The following is a 16,956-nucleotide window of genomic DNA, read 5'->3' as shown; positions in this document are numbered from 1 at the left end:
GGCATGTTCCAGTGGCTGAAGATACCCCCTATACCCCCTTTGACAGTGAGAAAGTTGGAACCAGAGCTCGGGAGAAAAATTGGGGCTGCAAATGTGGATTTGAAAGATGCCGGGGGTGGAAGTGATGATTAGCTCCATTCTATTTAGGTATAGGACATACGGATGGCCATATTTTCTAAGATCATTTCAGTTGTATCTTCACAAAAGCTAATCTTGTGCTGTGGGCACAAAGCCACACCATTGCTGAATAATTTGAAGCCCCATCTCTGATCCCCACCTCAAACCCTTGTCACCATTAATGCTACTTAAAAACCACTTAGGCTGGAGACACTTAACTGCTTAATCCCTCAGATTAAGCCAGTGGAGCAGCACCTACTGCCTCCTGACCTCCTCTACCCCATGCCTGGACCTGCTTCCCAGCTGCCTCTCCCGGGACCTGTCTTAGTATCCACTCTCATCGCATTCCTTCCTGTGGGCTGAAACACAGCTAACTTCTTTTTCTTTTGCCTTTGAAGTATAAGATCATCCCCACTCCGGGTACCCACCCCCTGCTGGTCTTGGTGAACCCCAAGAGTGGAGGGAGACAAGGAGAAAGGTATGTTCTCTTCTTTTTTGAGATGGAGAGGCTAGAACAACCTCATCCAAGTCCTTTCTTCCCCTCAGCCATAATCAAGTGGGCTACGGAGATGGCAGACCTGTGGTCCAGTCCCAGCCCTACCACACATCATTTGATGACCTGGTCCAAGTGACTTAACGTCCCTGTGCCTTGGTTTCATCCTCTGTAAAATAAAGATAGTAATCATTTCTCCTCCCATGGGGGTTTTGCGAGTATTAGGATAGACATAGTGCTTAGGGCGTGTCCCATGGGCCATTATTCTGTTTCCCAGAATCAGGCCAAGTTCTGAGATGCCTGTTAAGTTCCCTGGCTTCCGAGTCTTTTCTTGATTTAAGAGACATGGCAGAGGCACCTGGTTGAGACTTCTTAGGCTATGCCACCCCGAGAGAGCAGGGCACGCATCTCATCAGTGAAGGATATGCCCAGTCTGCAGAGAGTGGGGGATGGGCAGAGCAGCTCTGCCTCCTGTGTTCAGCTCTGAGGCAATGAATTGTTGACATGGTGATCTGGAATCCACGCTTTAAAAAATAACAAGCAGACCTTAAACAAGAATTATGAGACACCCCCCCAACCCCAATCCTAGGGGCAGAGCATCCTTTCTGAACTGACCTATTTAGCCTCAAGCTGAAGCCTTGAAACCAAGCCTAGATGTGGCTACTGCCCCCAGTGCTCCTCTGCCCTAACTCCACTTCCTGCATGGCCTCCTGACCCCAGGACTTGGGGGATCTTTGTCTAGTCCACAAAGAGCAGAATCATACTACCTAGAACATGCAGAACATTTGGGAGAAGTTCTCCATGAAGGAGAAGCCCTCAGGAGAATGTGAGTTCTGTTCTCTGGGTTGCTCTGCACTGTCCTCTGTGCAAGGGGTACTACTCCTGGGGTTGGAGACTAGAATCTTGGATGGTGGGGAGACTTTGAACCAGGGTGAGGGCCTGGGTGAGGCCAGCTGAACCTGGGAGTTCAGGGTCTGCAGGACCTATGTGCAGTCTTCCCCTTCTTGGGTTTAAAGAGACCCACGTTCCCACCATCACTGGGCTGGAGAGGTACTTGCCCTCCTATGACTTCTCACAATGACATTCCCCTTCTCTGTCTTGGTCTCTCTTTCTCTCTTTCTTTTTTTTCCATAGAATTCTTCGGAAATTCCACTATCTGCTCAACCCCAAACAAGTTTTCAACCTGGACAATGGGGGGCCTACTCCAGGGTATGAAGACACAATCTTTACTTCTTATTTCTCCCCTACCCCCTGTAATCTCTAAAGAGGATAGCTTTCTGGGTGGTTTGTTTATTTTTTTTAATCTCTTTCATCCATAGACTTGTCCTTCCTACCAATTCACTCCTTTTCTCTTCTTTTCCTCATTATCTACTCTTACTTCCTCCTGGAGATACTGAGGAACACCCATTACAGCTGACTCTGGGAAGCAGCCTAGTCTACTTTATCCCAGAAAAAGCTATTGATTTTGTAAGAGGGAAAAATTGCAAATGTCATCTGTGGGATTGGCCAGAAGGGCAGGCTGGTAAATTAATTTATTCGCAAGGCTGTATTAGCTGGCATCTTCATACTGAATCATCAGGGAGAAGAAAAGAGTTTTCTTAGCACTGTCTGTCGGTGTTTCAGAAATCTATACAGCTGACTCAGAGTTCCATGGCATGTTCTGTTGTCGAGGCATTTTAGGATCAAGACAATTAGTTGTTTGATGAAATCACATTTTTTCCTGAATCATCCAGTTTAGAGGTTGTTCGGTGCACCCCTTCCCCACCCCCACCGGCCCGTCTCCTGTCATTTGCCTATTGGCTATTTCCCTGTGTTGAGGAGATGGGGAGCAACAAAAGGAGATGAGGCAGCCCCTCTGAAGCTCTCCCCAACTTCTGTGGGAGGAGCCGTGACATGATGAGCCCTGTAATCAGAGGTTCCTCCAGCACTGGGGCTGGAAGGCGCCCAAAGACTGCGACCTTCTTACCAGCTGGAGCCAGTGCACTAGAGACGTTGGCTGGCCAGCCCGAGGCTGTCTCAGTGCCAGTCCTCAGATCTGGGCTTCCTGGGCTGGGGTTTCCAACATCCAAACTTGTATTGCTATGCTTGGCTCACCAAGACCTTAAGAGGGTCTGGGTAAAGACTCTAAAAAGGGACTCTGAGGACTTCCCTGGTGGTCCAGTGGTTAGGACTTTGTACTTCCACTGCAGGGGGTGTGGGTTCAATTCCTGGTGAGGAAACTAAGATCCCAATTGCCATGCAGCATAGCCAAAAAATTTTTTTAAGTATTTTTCATTTTTAAAAATTAGTAAGAAGAGACTCTGTCTTCAGCTGTTTGACACACAGCTATTATTTATGGCAGTGATGATACAAGACCACTAAAGGGGAAAGAAACATGAGTGCAAATTCAGCACCTCTGCCGTGACTTACCTATAAAATTAATTTTAAAATAAAGCCCACCTGTACTGCTGCACGTGCCATCATGTTCCCCATGATGGCCGACGACTGCTCCATTTGTGACTTGTGACTGAGCAGCAGCCCACAGATGCCTTTACCAGCCTGCTCTCTTCTAGGGCATTTTGACACCTGAATACAGACAGTACTGCCCCTTAACCGCATCCATCCTAAATTGGCTTTGCCCAGGATGACAAGCCTGGTGGCTGCTTCTAGGCCCACTGTGCCCTGAGTATCTCTCTCTGCTGTATATGTCATCCTGTAAGCAGAGAGGCTGTCTAGCTGAAGGTAGCCTTCATTCAGAATCCACTTCCACAGGAGAGAAGAGTTCTACAAGAGAAAGGCCAGGAGGGGATGTTAATTTGCCCACACCTGCATTGGCAGAAGACCCCAGGGGTCTCCTCAGATCACCAAGCAGGGCAAAGAAGAAATCCTGGGCTTCAGCTTCTCAAGCCCCACCCCGAGGCCTCCCCAGATCCTGTCTGTGCTATGGCAGAGGTTCTTAAACTTTTTTGCACCAGGAACCCATTTGGCAGTCTCATGGAGCCTATGGACCCCCTCTTAATATTAAGATAATATTTTTAATGTATAAAGTGAAGTATATAGGAATACCCAGGGAAATTTTATTGAAAAGACAGTTACTAGAGGTTAGACAACAAATCTGTGACAGGAAAATACACGTGATTTATTAAGACATTACATAGCAATTTCCAGAGGCGGGCCTAATAGCTGCTGTAAATTAAAACAGTAATGAGCAGAAGTGATAATAGAAAATGCCTGCCACAACTGTAGTAAAACAGTAAAATACCTGTCATTTCAGCTGCTTAACAAAGTCACAGGTATTGTTGAAGGAAATGCTAATTTTCAGTTAGAGTTTAGGGAAGATAATAGTGTAACATTTTTTTCAAGTTTAAGGCCCTCTGGATTCTACCCACAGACCCCTTAGATATGCACCCCAGATTAAGAGCCCTGCTCTACAGGGCTAAGGCCTCTGAGGGGAGATGGTACTCACTCCACTTAGGTCTGGGGTGGGATGAAGATTCAGCTAGTTCAATGCATCTCAAAGGTTTTGAGGACAGAGCAGGTAAGAGAGCCAGAGAGGCGGCAGATGTTGGGGGTTAACTGTATTGGTGCCAAAATAAGCAAACTGTGGATTCCTCTGCATAAATCATAGACATTTTCTAGAAAACCATTTTCTGTGTTGAATACTGAGTCAGAATCTCCTTAGACAAAGATGGCTCCATGGGGTTCATACTCAATGGCATTGCTTAGTACGTTCTGGTTTCAGAACACTGAGTGACCCTTTCAACCCCAAAAGGAGTCAAGGTCATAATATGCTTCCAGGGCAGGGAGCAGGGTGTTGGGGTGGGGAAGGGAGACTCTGACTCAAAGAGTGTCAAAGGTCAGCCTGTAAACAAAACCATTTTGGCCTTTCTACTTCCCAGACTTAACTTTTTCCGCGATACTCCAGACTTCCGTGTTTTGGCCTGTGGAGGTGATGGGACAGTTGGCTGGATTTTGGATTGCATTGGTAAGAATGAGCTGGAAGGACCTTTGTAGTTGATTTACAATAAGTGTATTTAAAGTTGTGCGTGTGTGTGCTAAGTTGCGTCAGTCATGTCTCTTTGCAACCCCATGGACTATAGACTGCCGGGCTCTTCTGTCCATGGGATTCTCCAGGCAAGAATATTGGAGTTGGTTGCTATGCCCTCCTCCAGGGGATCTTCCTGACTCAGGGATGGAACCCACGTCTCCTGCTTTGCAGGCGGGTTCTTTACCACTAGCACCACCTGGGAAGCCCATATTTAAAGTCAGAGGAAGGTAATAAAAAAGAGAAATGGAACCCTGTCTTGTTTATCTTTATTTCTACTCTTGAACCAGTGCTTCACTAAATACCTACTTTGGGTGGACAAAAGAAAGAAAACACAATGGAAGGATTCCCACATGTACAGATGTTAACAGCTTAGTCTCAGGCCTTGCTTCAAAAATATCTGTCATGGGCAGGATTTGAGTAGTTGCAAGACAGGCCAGATAAGGAGACTGGGGGGAAAGGCAGCAGGACTGGGACTCCAGGAAGGTCCAGCTGCTGCTGCTAAATCACGTCAGTCGTGTCCGATTCTATGCGACCCCATAGACAGCAGCCCACCAGGCTGTCATCCCTGGGATTCTCCAGGCAAGAATACTGGAGTGGGTTGCCATTTCCTTCTCCAGTGCATGAAAGTGAACAGTGAAAATGAAGTCGCTCAGTCGTGTCCGACTCTTCGAGACCCCATGGACTGTAGCCTACCAGGCTCCTCCGTCCATGGGATTCCCAGGCAAGAGTACTGGAGTGGGTTGCCATTGCCTTCTCCCAGGCAGGTCCAGAGTGCTGGATAAAGGCAAGAGAACTAAGAATAGATGCATAGTGCAGGGCAAGTCACCTTGAGATGAACACCTAGAGCCCAGAGCCCACAAAGCACATCTAGAAAGCTCAGATCAGTTCAAGCAAAGAAAAGCTACGATGGGGTATGTCCAATATGCCTTGATCAAAAAGGTGATGGGGATGGTGGGGAGGGTCTGGGCTGGGAATCAGGAGGCCTGCCTGGACTTGTGGGTCCTTGGACACAGTACCACCAGTAAATGATGGAGAATAACTGAAATTCTGGGACGAGGGATACATTCAAGATCTAACCCTGGAGAGTGCAGATAAACACTGAGATATAGAACATAAACTCAGGAAATCAGCCAAGGGAATTGTGGAGATAGTCCAGAGCATGGAGCCTGGGCTGCTTGGCTGTTTTCATCCTTTGTTCCCCAGATCCTGCCTGCGTACCTCCAGGTGCTCAGCTCCCGCGGAAGCCCTGGCGATACAGCAGTAAATAAAGGAAACTCTCACCCTCATGGAGCTTCCTTCTAGAGGGAAGAGGCAGGCAGAAAATAAATAAGTGAAACATACAGTATGACAGAAAGTGATTTTTTTAAAAAAGAGAGAGAACAGCAGAAAATGGGCAAAGGGATCTCAGCAGTGGGATCGGAGTTGCAAACTAAGACAGGGTGGTTTTGAAGGCCCTGAGGAGCAGATGACATTTGCATGGAGACCTGGAGGAGAGTGAGCTTCACGAATGCCCAAGGAAAGAGTAATTCAGGCAGAAGGAACAGCAGATACAAAGGCCCTGAGGCAGGAGCAGGAGAAGGCCAGTGAGGAGGCTGCAGAGCGTGCCCAGGGTGGAGTCTGTGAGGGGAGAGGGGCCGGGGATAAAGCAGAGACAAAGCAGGGCCAAGTCACCAGGACATGGACGACATGACACGGAATGCGGCTGTCACACTGCAAAGGTCCCAAGATGCTAGATTGTTTCGAGCAAAGCAGGGGCACAACAGATTACAGAAACTGAAAAGGGTGGGAGCTGGGAGACCAGTTAGGAGGCTCCTGCAGAGACCCAAGGAGGGGACCTGGGCCGTGAACCATAGTAGAGACAGAGGAGGTGGTAAGGAGGAGTCAGGGTCTGGATAGCTTTGGAAGATGGAGCTCACAGGATATGCTGACTTCCCGTGGGAGACAAGGACTTCCTCTGGGAAGAAGGGAGTGGAGGATGGGCCAGGATAGACTCTGAACAGGGTGGTGAAGGCTGGGCCCCCAGGGGTCGTAAGCAAACCACCTGGGTTGGGACAGGCATCCCCCACACCTGCCGCATCTGCTCCCCCACAGGCACTTTGGTTTCCATGGACACGGCCCTGCCAAGCAGCCACCCACGCTCTCTTGTCACGTAGGGCTCTGGAGTTGTTTGTGGGAGGAGGCAGGCATCCTCTGGGAGCCGGGGAAGAGAAAGCTGATCAGCAGAGGGTGGATGGCTGCAGTGCTAGGAACTGCTTGTAGGGTTCCCTCTCCATCAGGAAGGAGAAAGTAGGGTTTGCGGACAAGCTTTATAAAATTCATCTGCAGAGAACACAGGTGATACATGCTGCCCAGAACAGAAAGAGCATGTGAGGTGATCTGTTTTTTTCACAGGTTAAAAAACAGAGATCAAAAAACAAGAGTAAAAGGAATAAGTGGACAATGTTCATTCATTCATTCATTCAAGAGATTGAGGCCCTTGTTCAGTGCTCTTTGCCGCCCCATTTCAGCTCTCTCTCTGATCTGTTCTCGTGCAATAGCCAGAGTGGTCCTTCCTGAATGTCAGTGGGTTTGTGATGTGTGTGAAGCACATCAGTGGCTTCCCAGGATTCTCAGATAAAGATAAAACCAATGCTTCAGGGGGCCCAAAGTGGTGCCTAGCAGCTGCCCACCCTTCCAGCCTCATTTCCTACCCCAGCCTCCCCCTCAAACACTCAATCCCTTTCTGACCCTTGAAGACACTAGTGTCCCTTCTACCAAAGGGCCTGTCTGTTCTGCTCCCCTAGCCTTTGCTTGGTCGGCTTCTACTTCAGACCTCAGCCTTCCTTGGGGAAGCCTTCCCTGATCACTCATTACAGGACCACAGTCCCCTCCTTCCTAGTATGCATTTGAAATTATGCACCAGTTACCTCGTTAATAGCTATCTCTCCCTCTCAACGGTAGGTACCATGAGAGCCAGAGCCATGTCTTTTTTTTTTTTTTCTGCCTGCTATTAGAGCTGGAGTGCCTAGCACAGCATCTAGGCCTTCAATAAAGGTGAGGAGCTACGACCACAAATGAGATACAGGTCCCCCAGGAAGGTCACAGTACATGTGGGGAACAAACAAGTAGTCATGTACAAAATAGTGTGAATGAGATCATCCCTGGCACTAGAGAAGCACTCTGGAGAGGCACAAGGTCCAGACTAGGCCAACCAGGAAGGGCCTCTGCATTGAACCACATGTTGACATAGTGAGTGGGAAGCAGGACGTGAGAAGGATGAGGCTAGAGAGTAAAGCAGAGCTGAGAAGGGCCTTGCTGCCAGGCTAAGGAGTGATGGGAGTCATGGCAGAAGGCAAAACGGTAGACTAGTGTGATCAGGCTTGTGGTTCAAGGATTGCCTGCCCAGATGGACCTGTGGAGAACATACAGGGGGAGAAACTGGACGCCAAGAGGACAGAGACGGGCCGCTGCAGCAATACCAGTAGGAAGGACACAAACTGTGTCAGAACTCAGCCAGCACCATGGGAGGGAGAGGAGAGATTGCCTGGAAAGCTATGGAGACAGCATGTAGAAATTGATGTGTGAACGGATGTGTGGTGAGGGAGAAGGAAAAATCTAGAATTACATCCAGGTGTCTAACCTCAGCACTGTGAGGATGGTTGATCTGCTGCAAAGGGAGCCACAGAAGAAGGGGCAGACTTAAACAAACAAGGGTCTTCCAGGGAAAGGAAGAGTCCCAGCAAAGGCCAGAGGCATAAATGCATTGTTCTGGGGAATAAGAGAGTCCACCAACTTACTCCATCTCAACCCTCCTGGCAGTAACCTCAGCCCTGAGTCTTGCCTCAGCCATTTCCGGCATGAGTATGACAACCTGGGGGGACAGTCGGAGGTGGGGGGGGGGGGGGGCCTGTTCTGCTGGGGCAGCCCTGGCATGAACCTCATGCAGGATGATGATTCTTGCACTGCCCCCGACTCCATCCCCAGCTGTGCTCCCCAGTCACATCACCCGCATCCTTCCCTGGCATCAGATGCTCTGAGCTTTATGTAAGTGATATCCCCTGCAACCCAGTGGGTGTCTGGCCTCCTTCAGCTTTCCCAGCGCAGTCAACATGCTGCTGTAGATATGCAGCCAGATGAAAACAGACACATTATGCTATGCTTTCTCTAATGGCTTGACCTGGTGCTTCATCACAGCCATCGTGGGAGATAGGATCAGGACTCTGTGTGTTTGCAAGTCTGGGAGGCGGTGGAAGTGGCAAACTGTTCCCTAGGTGCCAGATAACATCTCAGGGTTTGGCTTGTTTGACACAATGTTATTTTTAAGCTTTTGAACCTGAATGACTTGAGGTGAGGCATCTTCAGTTTCTGATGTCTCAGACCCACCTGTTTTACTATTTATGCAGCTGCTTAGGCTCTGAAGAAAGGAGGAGTTTGGATTTGGAGGTGCAGAAATCTGGGTTTGGATGCTGGCTCTAGAATGACTTTCCCTCCATGAACCTCTATTTCTTCATCCACATGAATGATAATATCTTGCAGGGTCTGTCTAAGGGATAAGTGTGGTAATTGCTTGTTATCATTGAAGATTAAAACTATGCAAACCAATGTTTTTGACGTATACCACTGTCACCCTTTGGAAAGAATTAGGATGAAATGAGGATGAACCATGTGTAAGTTACTGGGAGACAGATTTAGCTCAATATGAAGGCTCCTTTGCAGTGGTTAGCTTACTGCAGATGGAAGAGATAGCTTTAGGAAGTAGCGAGTTCCCCAACAGGAGAAGTATTCAAACAAAGAATGCCATAGAGGCGTTCAAGCATTAGATAAGAGATAACTGAACAACTTAAACCTTCTGTAATCATGTGGCATATGGTTCTCTCTTCCTCTTCACGGGTTGCAGATAAGGCCAACTTTGCAAAGCATCCACCTGTGGCTGTCCTGCCTCTTGGAACAGGAAATGACCTGGCCCGCTGTCTCCGCTGGGGAGGAGGTGAGTCTGCGAGGGAGGGGCACTATCCGAGGGACAAGCACCCCAGTCTACAGGGAGGCTCTGCAGAGCTAGGCTAGCTCCCCTCTTAAGGATTACATTCCATGGAGAAATACTCAACCCTGGGGTCATCTCTAATCCATGCCTTTTCCCTGGTGCCAGGGCCTGTGTCTGCCCTTCGCAAGATTTACTATCAGCCTGAAACTCTCGACTTTGAATCTGTCTCCCTCTATGTGTGTGCTTGTGTGCTAAGTCGCTTCAGTCGTGGCCAACTCTGTGTGACCCCACAAACTGTAGCCCGTTAGGCTCCTCCATCCATGGGATTCTCCAGGCAAGAATACTGGAGTGGGTTGCCATGCCCTTCTCCAGGGGATCTCCCTGACCCAGGGCTGCTTCATTGCAGGCAGATTCTTTACCACTGAGCCACTGGGAAAGCTCCGTCTCCTTCTGCAGAACAAGTCAACTCCTTTGTCTCCTCTCCAGGGTTCATCCCAGTCAGGGCTCACGTAGGAATTTTTCTGCCTGAAATTCCCCCTCTCCAAATTACTGACCTCCTTCTGAATTGGGACTCAGAATGCAGACTGAAAAGTCCAATTAACCAGTTACCAGGGGCATTTCAGATCATCCCAGGGCCAGGGCCTCTCATTCTGAAATTCCCCTAAGGGGGACCTCAGAGTAGTAACCAGCTTATAGGGCAATGGGCAGGAGCTAAGAACTCTGCAAACTGCAGCAGCCCCTGTAGAGCTGCGCACACTCCAGAGAGTGGAGAGGTTCAGGACAGCACTTGGAGCGGACAGATCAGGCTGGCAGGCAGAATTGGGATGAGACTCCAGATGGCTGATCAATTCTGGGAGTGATCCAAGACCAGGCCCGTAGCGGTAAAATGTGCCTGCTTGGAGGGCGGGGGCAGAGCAAGCAGAAGCTAGCCCCAGAAGGAAGCTGGCAGGCCTGGGAAGAGCTGTCAGGGTCCTCAGCCACACACTGGGCTTGGGAAAGACCCTCTACTCAAGAGGGACAAGCAGACTGTGGTCTCAGACTCTGGGCATCTAGGCAGCAGAGTGAGGCACAAATTTCCCACAGCTCTGTGTTCCCAGTTAGCATCAAGGCCCTCAGCTACCTCATTACTTTCATTGCTATCTTGTGATGCATCCCCTGAGATGCTGACCAGACCCCTGACAGCTTGAATATGCTCTTCAAGCTTGTCCCAGAGGTAAGCAGGAACATGGAAGTGTTATTTGAAAGAAAAGACTGTCTCTCTCACTAACTTCTTATCTACAGTTCACTTGATACATTAGTTTTCCATTGCTACTGTGTACAAACAAGGGCTTTCCTGGTGGCTCAATGGTCAAGTATCTGCATGCCAATGCAGGAGACACAAGAGAGGAGGATTCAATTCCTGGGTAGGGAAGAGTCCCTGGAGAAGGAAATGGCAACCCACCCCAGTATTCTTACTTGGGAAATCCCATGGACAGTGGATCCTGGAGGGCTACAGTCCATGGGGTTCCAAACCGTAAGACATGACTTAGCCACTAAACAACCACAAACTATGCAACAACTAATGATTATAAACATAGAGGCTTAAAACATCCTTGTATCAGCTGCTGTAGGTCAGAGATCCCAGAACAGCAACTTCCCTGGTGGTCCAGTGGCTAAGACTCTGCACTCCCAATGTGGAGGGCTTGGTATCAATCCCTGGTCAGGAAACAAGATCCCACGTACTGCAATTAAGACCCAGTGCACCCATATAAATGCTTTAAGAAAAAAAAAAATCCTAGAACAATGTGACTAGGCCTCACCGGATAGAATCAGGGCACTGAACAGGCTGTGCTCCTCTCTGAAGACTCTAGGGGAAGAATTTCCTTCTGAAACTCTTTCAGGTTGTTGGCTGAATTCCATTCTTTGTAGATCTGAGGTCTCTGTCTCTTTGCTGGTGGTCAGCTGGGATCACTCTCATATCCTAGAGGCCTTCCTCATTCCTTGCGTGATTCATCCCTCCATCTTCAAAGCTGGCAAAAGAGACTTTCCCTCAGTCCCAATCCCTCTCAAGCTTCAGACCTATTTCTTAAGGAAAAGCCCAGTCTTTCTAAAGACTCACCTGATTAAGTCAGATCCACTTAGGATAATTTTGCCTCCTTGAAATCAGCTGTGCCATATAATATACCAAGTCACAACTGACTAGCCCATCTTATCTACAGGTCCTGGGGGTTGCTGGGTATATATCCCTCAGGGGCAAGAAATGTGGGGACTATCCTAAAATTCTGCCTATGGCATTGTCCATCTGCATCATGACACAGTCCTGGAACAGATCCTTAGTTCTCCTACGTGCAGCTTCCCAGCCATCCGCGCACTGATTCCCCAGGCCTCACTTCAGCTACACAGGCCTACCCATCTTTGGCCAGCACCCGGCCCTGCCCCTGCCACTCTGGCTTCCAGATCGCCCTGGCTTCTTTCTAATTACTCCAGATTGTCCTCTCCTTCTCTGTGGCCCGGGAAACCTAAGTGACTCTGGCCTGTACCTACTGGGGGTGCCCCACCCTGATAGCTGCATGAGCAGCAACCAAGCCTTTCTGCTCTGGGGGCAAATGCAGTGCTGCACTCCACAGGTTATGAAGGGGGCAGCCTGACAAAAATCCTGAAGGACATCGAGCAGAGCCCCTTGGTGATGCTGGACCGCTGGCATCTGGAAGTCATCCCCAGAGAGGAGGTGGAGAATGGAGACCAGGTCCCATACAACATCATGAACAACTATTTCTCCATTGGCGTGGTGAGTTGGCCAGGAATGGCTTTTCTGCATGGGAGAGAAGTGTCCAGGTGGGCAGGAAGGTTTATAATCTTTCACTGTCCACTCTGGGTCCCTACTCTTTACTTGTCCCAGCTTCCCCCTGCCTCAACTTGGGTCCAGGCATCCTCGCATCCAGCCTGGGTGTGGACATCCTTACTGCACCCAGTCCTGTCCTTGTTTATGCAGCAAGTTCCTGCCCCTATCATTTTACCTAACACAAGAAAATAACAGCACATTTTTCAAAAGACCTATTACTCTTTGGATAATTTGAAATAGTTAAGGAAAAGCAACACCAAAAAATAACCAAGGATGAGGTCAGGAGGAGATTCTCTGGTGAGCTTCCAGAGATGGAAATGCTGATGCTCCAGGGAAGACGTTGTGGTCTCAAGCTGGCTCCCTGGATTAGTTCTCAGAATTCTCTTTCTCCTGTCTTTTCTCCTCTTCCCAACCCCACTCCCCACACTCCAAGTGCATCTAAGCCTCTGGGGCATCTCCTCCTCGCTGACTCCTTAGGCTGAGCTGTGTTCCCCCTAAGCTCCCACAGTCCTCTGTGGTCACCTCTGCCTTAGACTAAAGGGTTTGTTACCATGTGCCTCACTCAGCCCTCCAGCAACACACACACACGTACACATAAACACATACATATACATGTACATACACATGTTCATACAAACACACACACAGTATAAGGACAGCAGCACACTCCTTTTTCTTCCCCAGCTCCCATCACATATAGCACAGCTAAGTTAGTTTTGCTGAACTCAGCTTCTGGTCCAAGTGCATAGGTTGGACCAAATTGTTGGAGACATGACTGAGGGGAAAAGGTGTCAGTCTTTTCCATAAATAGATCTGGGGATTGGGAGGAAGGTGAAATGTAGACATTAGCATTTATTGAGCACCAACTGCGTGTTCTCCACTGTGTTAGACTTGATTCTAGTCCTCACAGCAATCCTGCAGGTATTATCATCCCCATCATCTGCATGTTACAGAGGAGACTTAAGGACCCGGAACATAGAAGTGCTGGAACTAGGGCACACACACTGTGCCTCACTCTGAAACCAGGTCCTTCTCTCTGCTGTCTTGGAAACTATGCTGCCCAGTTTCATATGCACATGAATCCCTCCAGACCAAGACTGTGTGACCCTCTCAATCATCACCTCTGCCTCTTTTGCAAATGCTGGTGGTTTTTAAAAAAGGAGAGAAAAGGAGAAATGATAGGTAGTTTGAGGGAAGAACAGGGTTAAGGAAAGGGTTTTTTGTTTTCTTAATAAAGAAACTAAAAGCAGAGCCATGGAAGCAAAAAGGAAGAATAATAATCCCTTACATTTATGGGATTTAAAATTTACCATATTTACAGGTATTTTCTTGGTTCTTATGATTACACTGGAGGGCAGTATTCTCTCCATTTGGTGAGTGAGGAAATAGAGGATCAGATTAAGGGATTTGCTTTCACTCTCTGACTCCCAGTCCCCAACTCTTTTTCTGTTAACTAAAACAAAAGAGAGAGGCATTGCTTGACCCATGAATGGGCTCTGAAAGGATAGAGGTGCTGGCGAGAAATATATTCGGGGTCTCTGCTGCCCTGATCTGGTTGATCTCCTCAGCTCCCCTGCACCCTCCTTAGTGGGGGGAGATACTTTTGCCTAGGACCTACCAGCTCATCCTCCTGTGTCGTAGGCAGAGGAGACCCCTCCATCCTCTTTTTGACTCAAAAGCTCCTCCTTTGGAGCCACCTGCTCAGGCTCCACTTCATGCGAGGGGGACATGTAGCCTTCAGCTCCTGCAAATGAGACTTGGCTGACAGGTTTGGTGTTGGAGGCCAGGGGAATTCTGGAGCATGCAGCTTCCCTCCATTACAGTATGACCGAAACACGTGTCCTTTTTCCTGCAGTAACCAGAAAATGTCTTGCTGACATGTATTGAGTACCTACTGCACACCAGGCACAGTGTCCCTTTTGGAGGGTATAGCCTTTGCCCTTTTGCATTTTGCAAGAAGGAACTATAGCTTAGAAAAATAGTGACCCGCCCAAGCTGGTGATTGATGGAGCCGGGAATCCCTAGTGTCCATAGCCCACCTTGCCAAATGCAGCAGCATTAGAGAGGCATCCTCAAAATTTACTGTGTGATGGGCTCACCCATACCCTACCTATACCCTTGGTCAGAAATGCAGATTCCACCCACATGACAGATCCTGATTCATATTCTGATTCAGCTGGTCTGGGCAAGTCTGGAAATGTGCACCTTTAATAAGCCCCTGAGATAATTCTGATGCAGACAGTCCCAATCAAGTCCTCAGTGAGTGAAGACAACCCATTAGAGCAGAGAAGGATGGTCAGAGGAAGTGGTTGTTCACAGGAACAGAAACCAGATCTGAAGTAGATAAAGGAGAGGAAAGGCAGAAAGGAGGGGAAACCAGCACCTGTAAGCCATAGGCCAGAAGTGAGAGCCAAGCTGCAGGACCGGGTGACCTGCCTGGGAGCTTCTAGAGGGCAGGTTACGCCCTTGGCTGCCTTCAGAGTCCTCAACCCCAAGTCTTCTCTTCTCGCACCCAGCTCTGGCTGCCAGAAACAACAGTACTCCCAAGGCCTCCCTGTCCATCTCTACAAAGCGCCATATGCAATGACACTCAGTACTGCTGACCAAATGGACAATCATGCCAAAAAAGAAGAGACAACCTTCCCTCAGCTAGATAACCAAGCCCTAATCCCACGCGGCAAGACTGAGCGTGGTTTTAATATATTCTTACAAATAAGAAGGAAGTGAGTGGGGGAATGGACAGGAGGGAGGGGAAAAAAGGACAAATACAAACTAACTGCCCCCCAAGAAAAAGCAGAGGAATAGATTCTCCATTTCCGTCAGCGGTCAAGATATTTATCTACCCCGGGCTGACCTACAGTAATCCAATCCGCTCATCTTTCAAGTTAAGAAGAACTTCACAAAATCTTCCTCGTGGTTTTTTTTTCATATACCTTTAGCTTGTGCATGTTTAATATTTTATTGCAAATCAGTGAAGAAGCAGGATTGTTTTTCTCTCACTGGTGTAACCTTAGCCTTCTCTCAATAAAATGCTTGCAGGGTTTGTGTGCTCACTCTTTAAAAGCTGGAAAGGGAAATTCTTGAGAAAACAAGTAGCCAACATGTAACCCTAAGAGAATCTGGGGCTGACATTTGCAGAAGCTCTTGCTCCCTATTTGACTTCCCAAACTCTGTAAGAGGAGAAACAGTATGTAAACCAACCCCCCAGCTTTACTTCCTTAAGACGATTAGAGTCAGACTCCTTTGGCAAAGAGAGCGCTGCAAAGTCTTCGCCTCTTTTGAAGGACCTGGAATATCTTACTGATATCAAATGTCTGCTGCATTTATAAGGGTGGTGACAGTGACCCCCGCTGAGCTGTCCCTCCGTGGTAGGGAATTCACTCTGATGAGTGCACACACTCCCGTTGGTACCAACAGAACCCACTTCATAGGTGGAGGGATGGTGAGGGCAGAGTCTCCTGGCCTATGTTGAGAGGGACGGGGCCTCGTTGCCTCTGCATTCCCATCCGCCACAGACTCCCCAGTTCCCCGCCAGTGAGGAGCTGAGATCCTTGACCTTCTCACTCCCTCCATCTGATAATATCCATTGGCAGGAGATTTTTCAACCCAGGCATTCAGGACACTACTTCCTCTGACTTCTCTGGCCTCTTCATCACTGCTCTTTATTTTTGGATTTGCAGACATGTCAGGATGGCCAGGTATCAATGACAGGAAGTTTGGAACTGAAAAATCATTCCTGGGGCATGTGTAATTCTGAACACCGCAAAGGCTCTGCTTTCACCGAGCCTTAACAGGATGGGTGAACAGCTAATCCCTTGAGTCAATGAAATCTATTTCTGATGCGAGGGGAACCCAGAGGCCAAGGACGGGCCACAGCCATCACACTAACTCACGCACCATTTTTCACCTCACATTCTGTACTTACTAGACTTCACCAGCTAAGTTTCCACAATGGCAAACCCACTAGGGAATTTATCAGAAAGTCATCATTTCCCTGCAGACTTTTCAATTCCTTCAGCCGCAGGTTCTTATCTGTCACCTATGAGAGTCAAGAAGTTACAGGAACAATGGACTAACTGAGAGGTCTTCACTCTTTGTCATTCCCCAATCAGCGATAATTCTTCAGAACAATCCAAATACCAAATAACCTGTCTTATTGTCTCCTTTCTGTTTTTTTTTAATCTCCATAAGTTGCCAAAGTGACTTAGACCTACATTGTCCAATATGGTAGCCATTAGCCACCTGTGGCTATTGTATACTTGACATGGAGCTACTCTAAGTTGAGAGATGTAAAATGCACACCAAATTTCAAAAATGTCGTATGAAAGTATTTTCAATATCTCAATTTTTATATTAACTAATATTGTAGTGATAATATTCATTGAAATATATTATTAATATTAAAATTAACTCAATTTGTTCCTTTTCACCTTTTTAACATGGTTACTAAAATTCTTTTAATTTATTTCTATTGGACAGGACTGGCCTAGACATCCAAATAGCTCAGAGTCCAAATGATTACCACTTATATGTGGAAG

The 16,956-nt window shown here is 48.0% G+C and overlaps 1 protein-coding gene across 3 annotated transcripts in view; it reads left to right on the top strand.

The window, feature by feature from the left end:
* Positions 1–16,956, top strand: part of DGKG (diacylglycerol kinase gamma) — a 210,478-nt gene that overhangs the window by 104,287 nt on the left and 89,235 nt on the right. For 2 of the 3 annotated variants that reach the window (XM_061166768.1, XM_061166771.1), the window contains 5 exons: positions 516–595; positions 1,745–1,819; positions 4,489–4,574; positions 9,514–9,603; positions 12,204–12,364. In XM_061166768.1, coding sequence (XP_061022751.1) covers positions 516–595; positions 1,745–1,819; positions 4,489–4,574; positions 9,514–9,603; positions 12,204–12,364 — 492 coding nt within the window. The remainder of the gene's footprint in view (positions 1–515; positions 596–1,744; positions 1,820–4,488; positions 4,575–9,513; positions 9,604–12,203; positions 12,365–16,956) is intronic. The other variant, XM_061166770.1, reaches the window with a different exon arrangement.

This window comes from Dama dama, chromosome 19, assembly GCF_033118175.1.
Source record: "Dama dama isolate Ldn47 chromosome 19, ASM3311817v1, whole genome shotgun sequence".
Taxonomy (NCBI): Eukaryota; Metazoa; Chordata; class Mammalia; order Artiodactyla; family Cervidae; genus Dama; species Dama dama.
The sequence above is the reverse complement of the archived record's forward strand: the minus strand, read 5'-3'. Positions and strand labels throughout refer to the sequence as shown.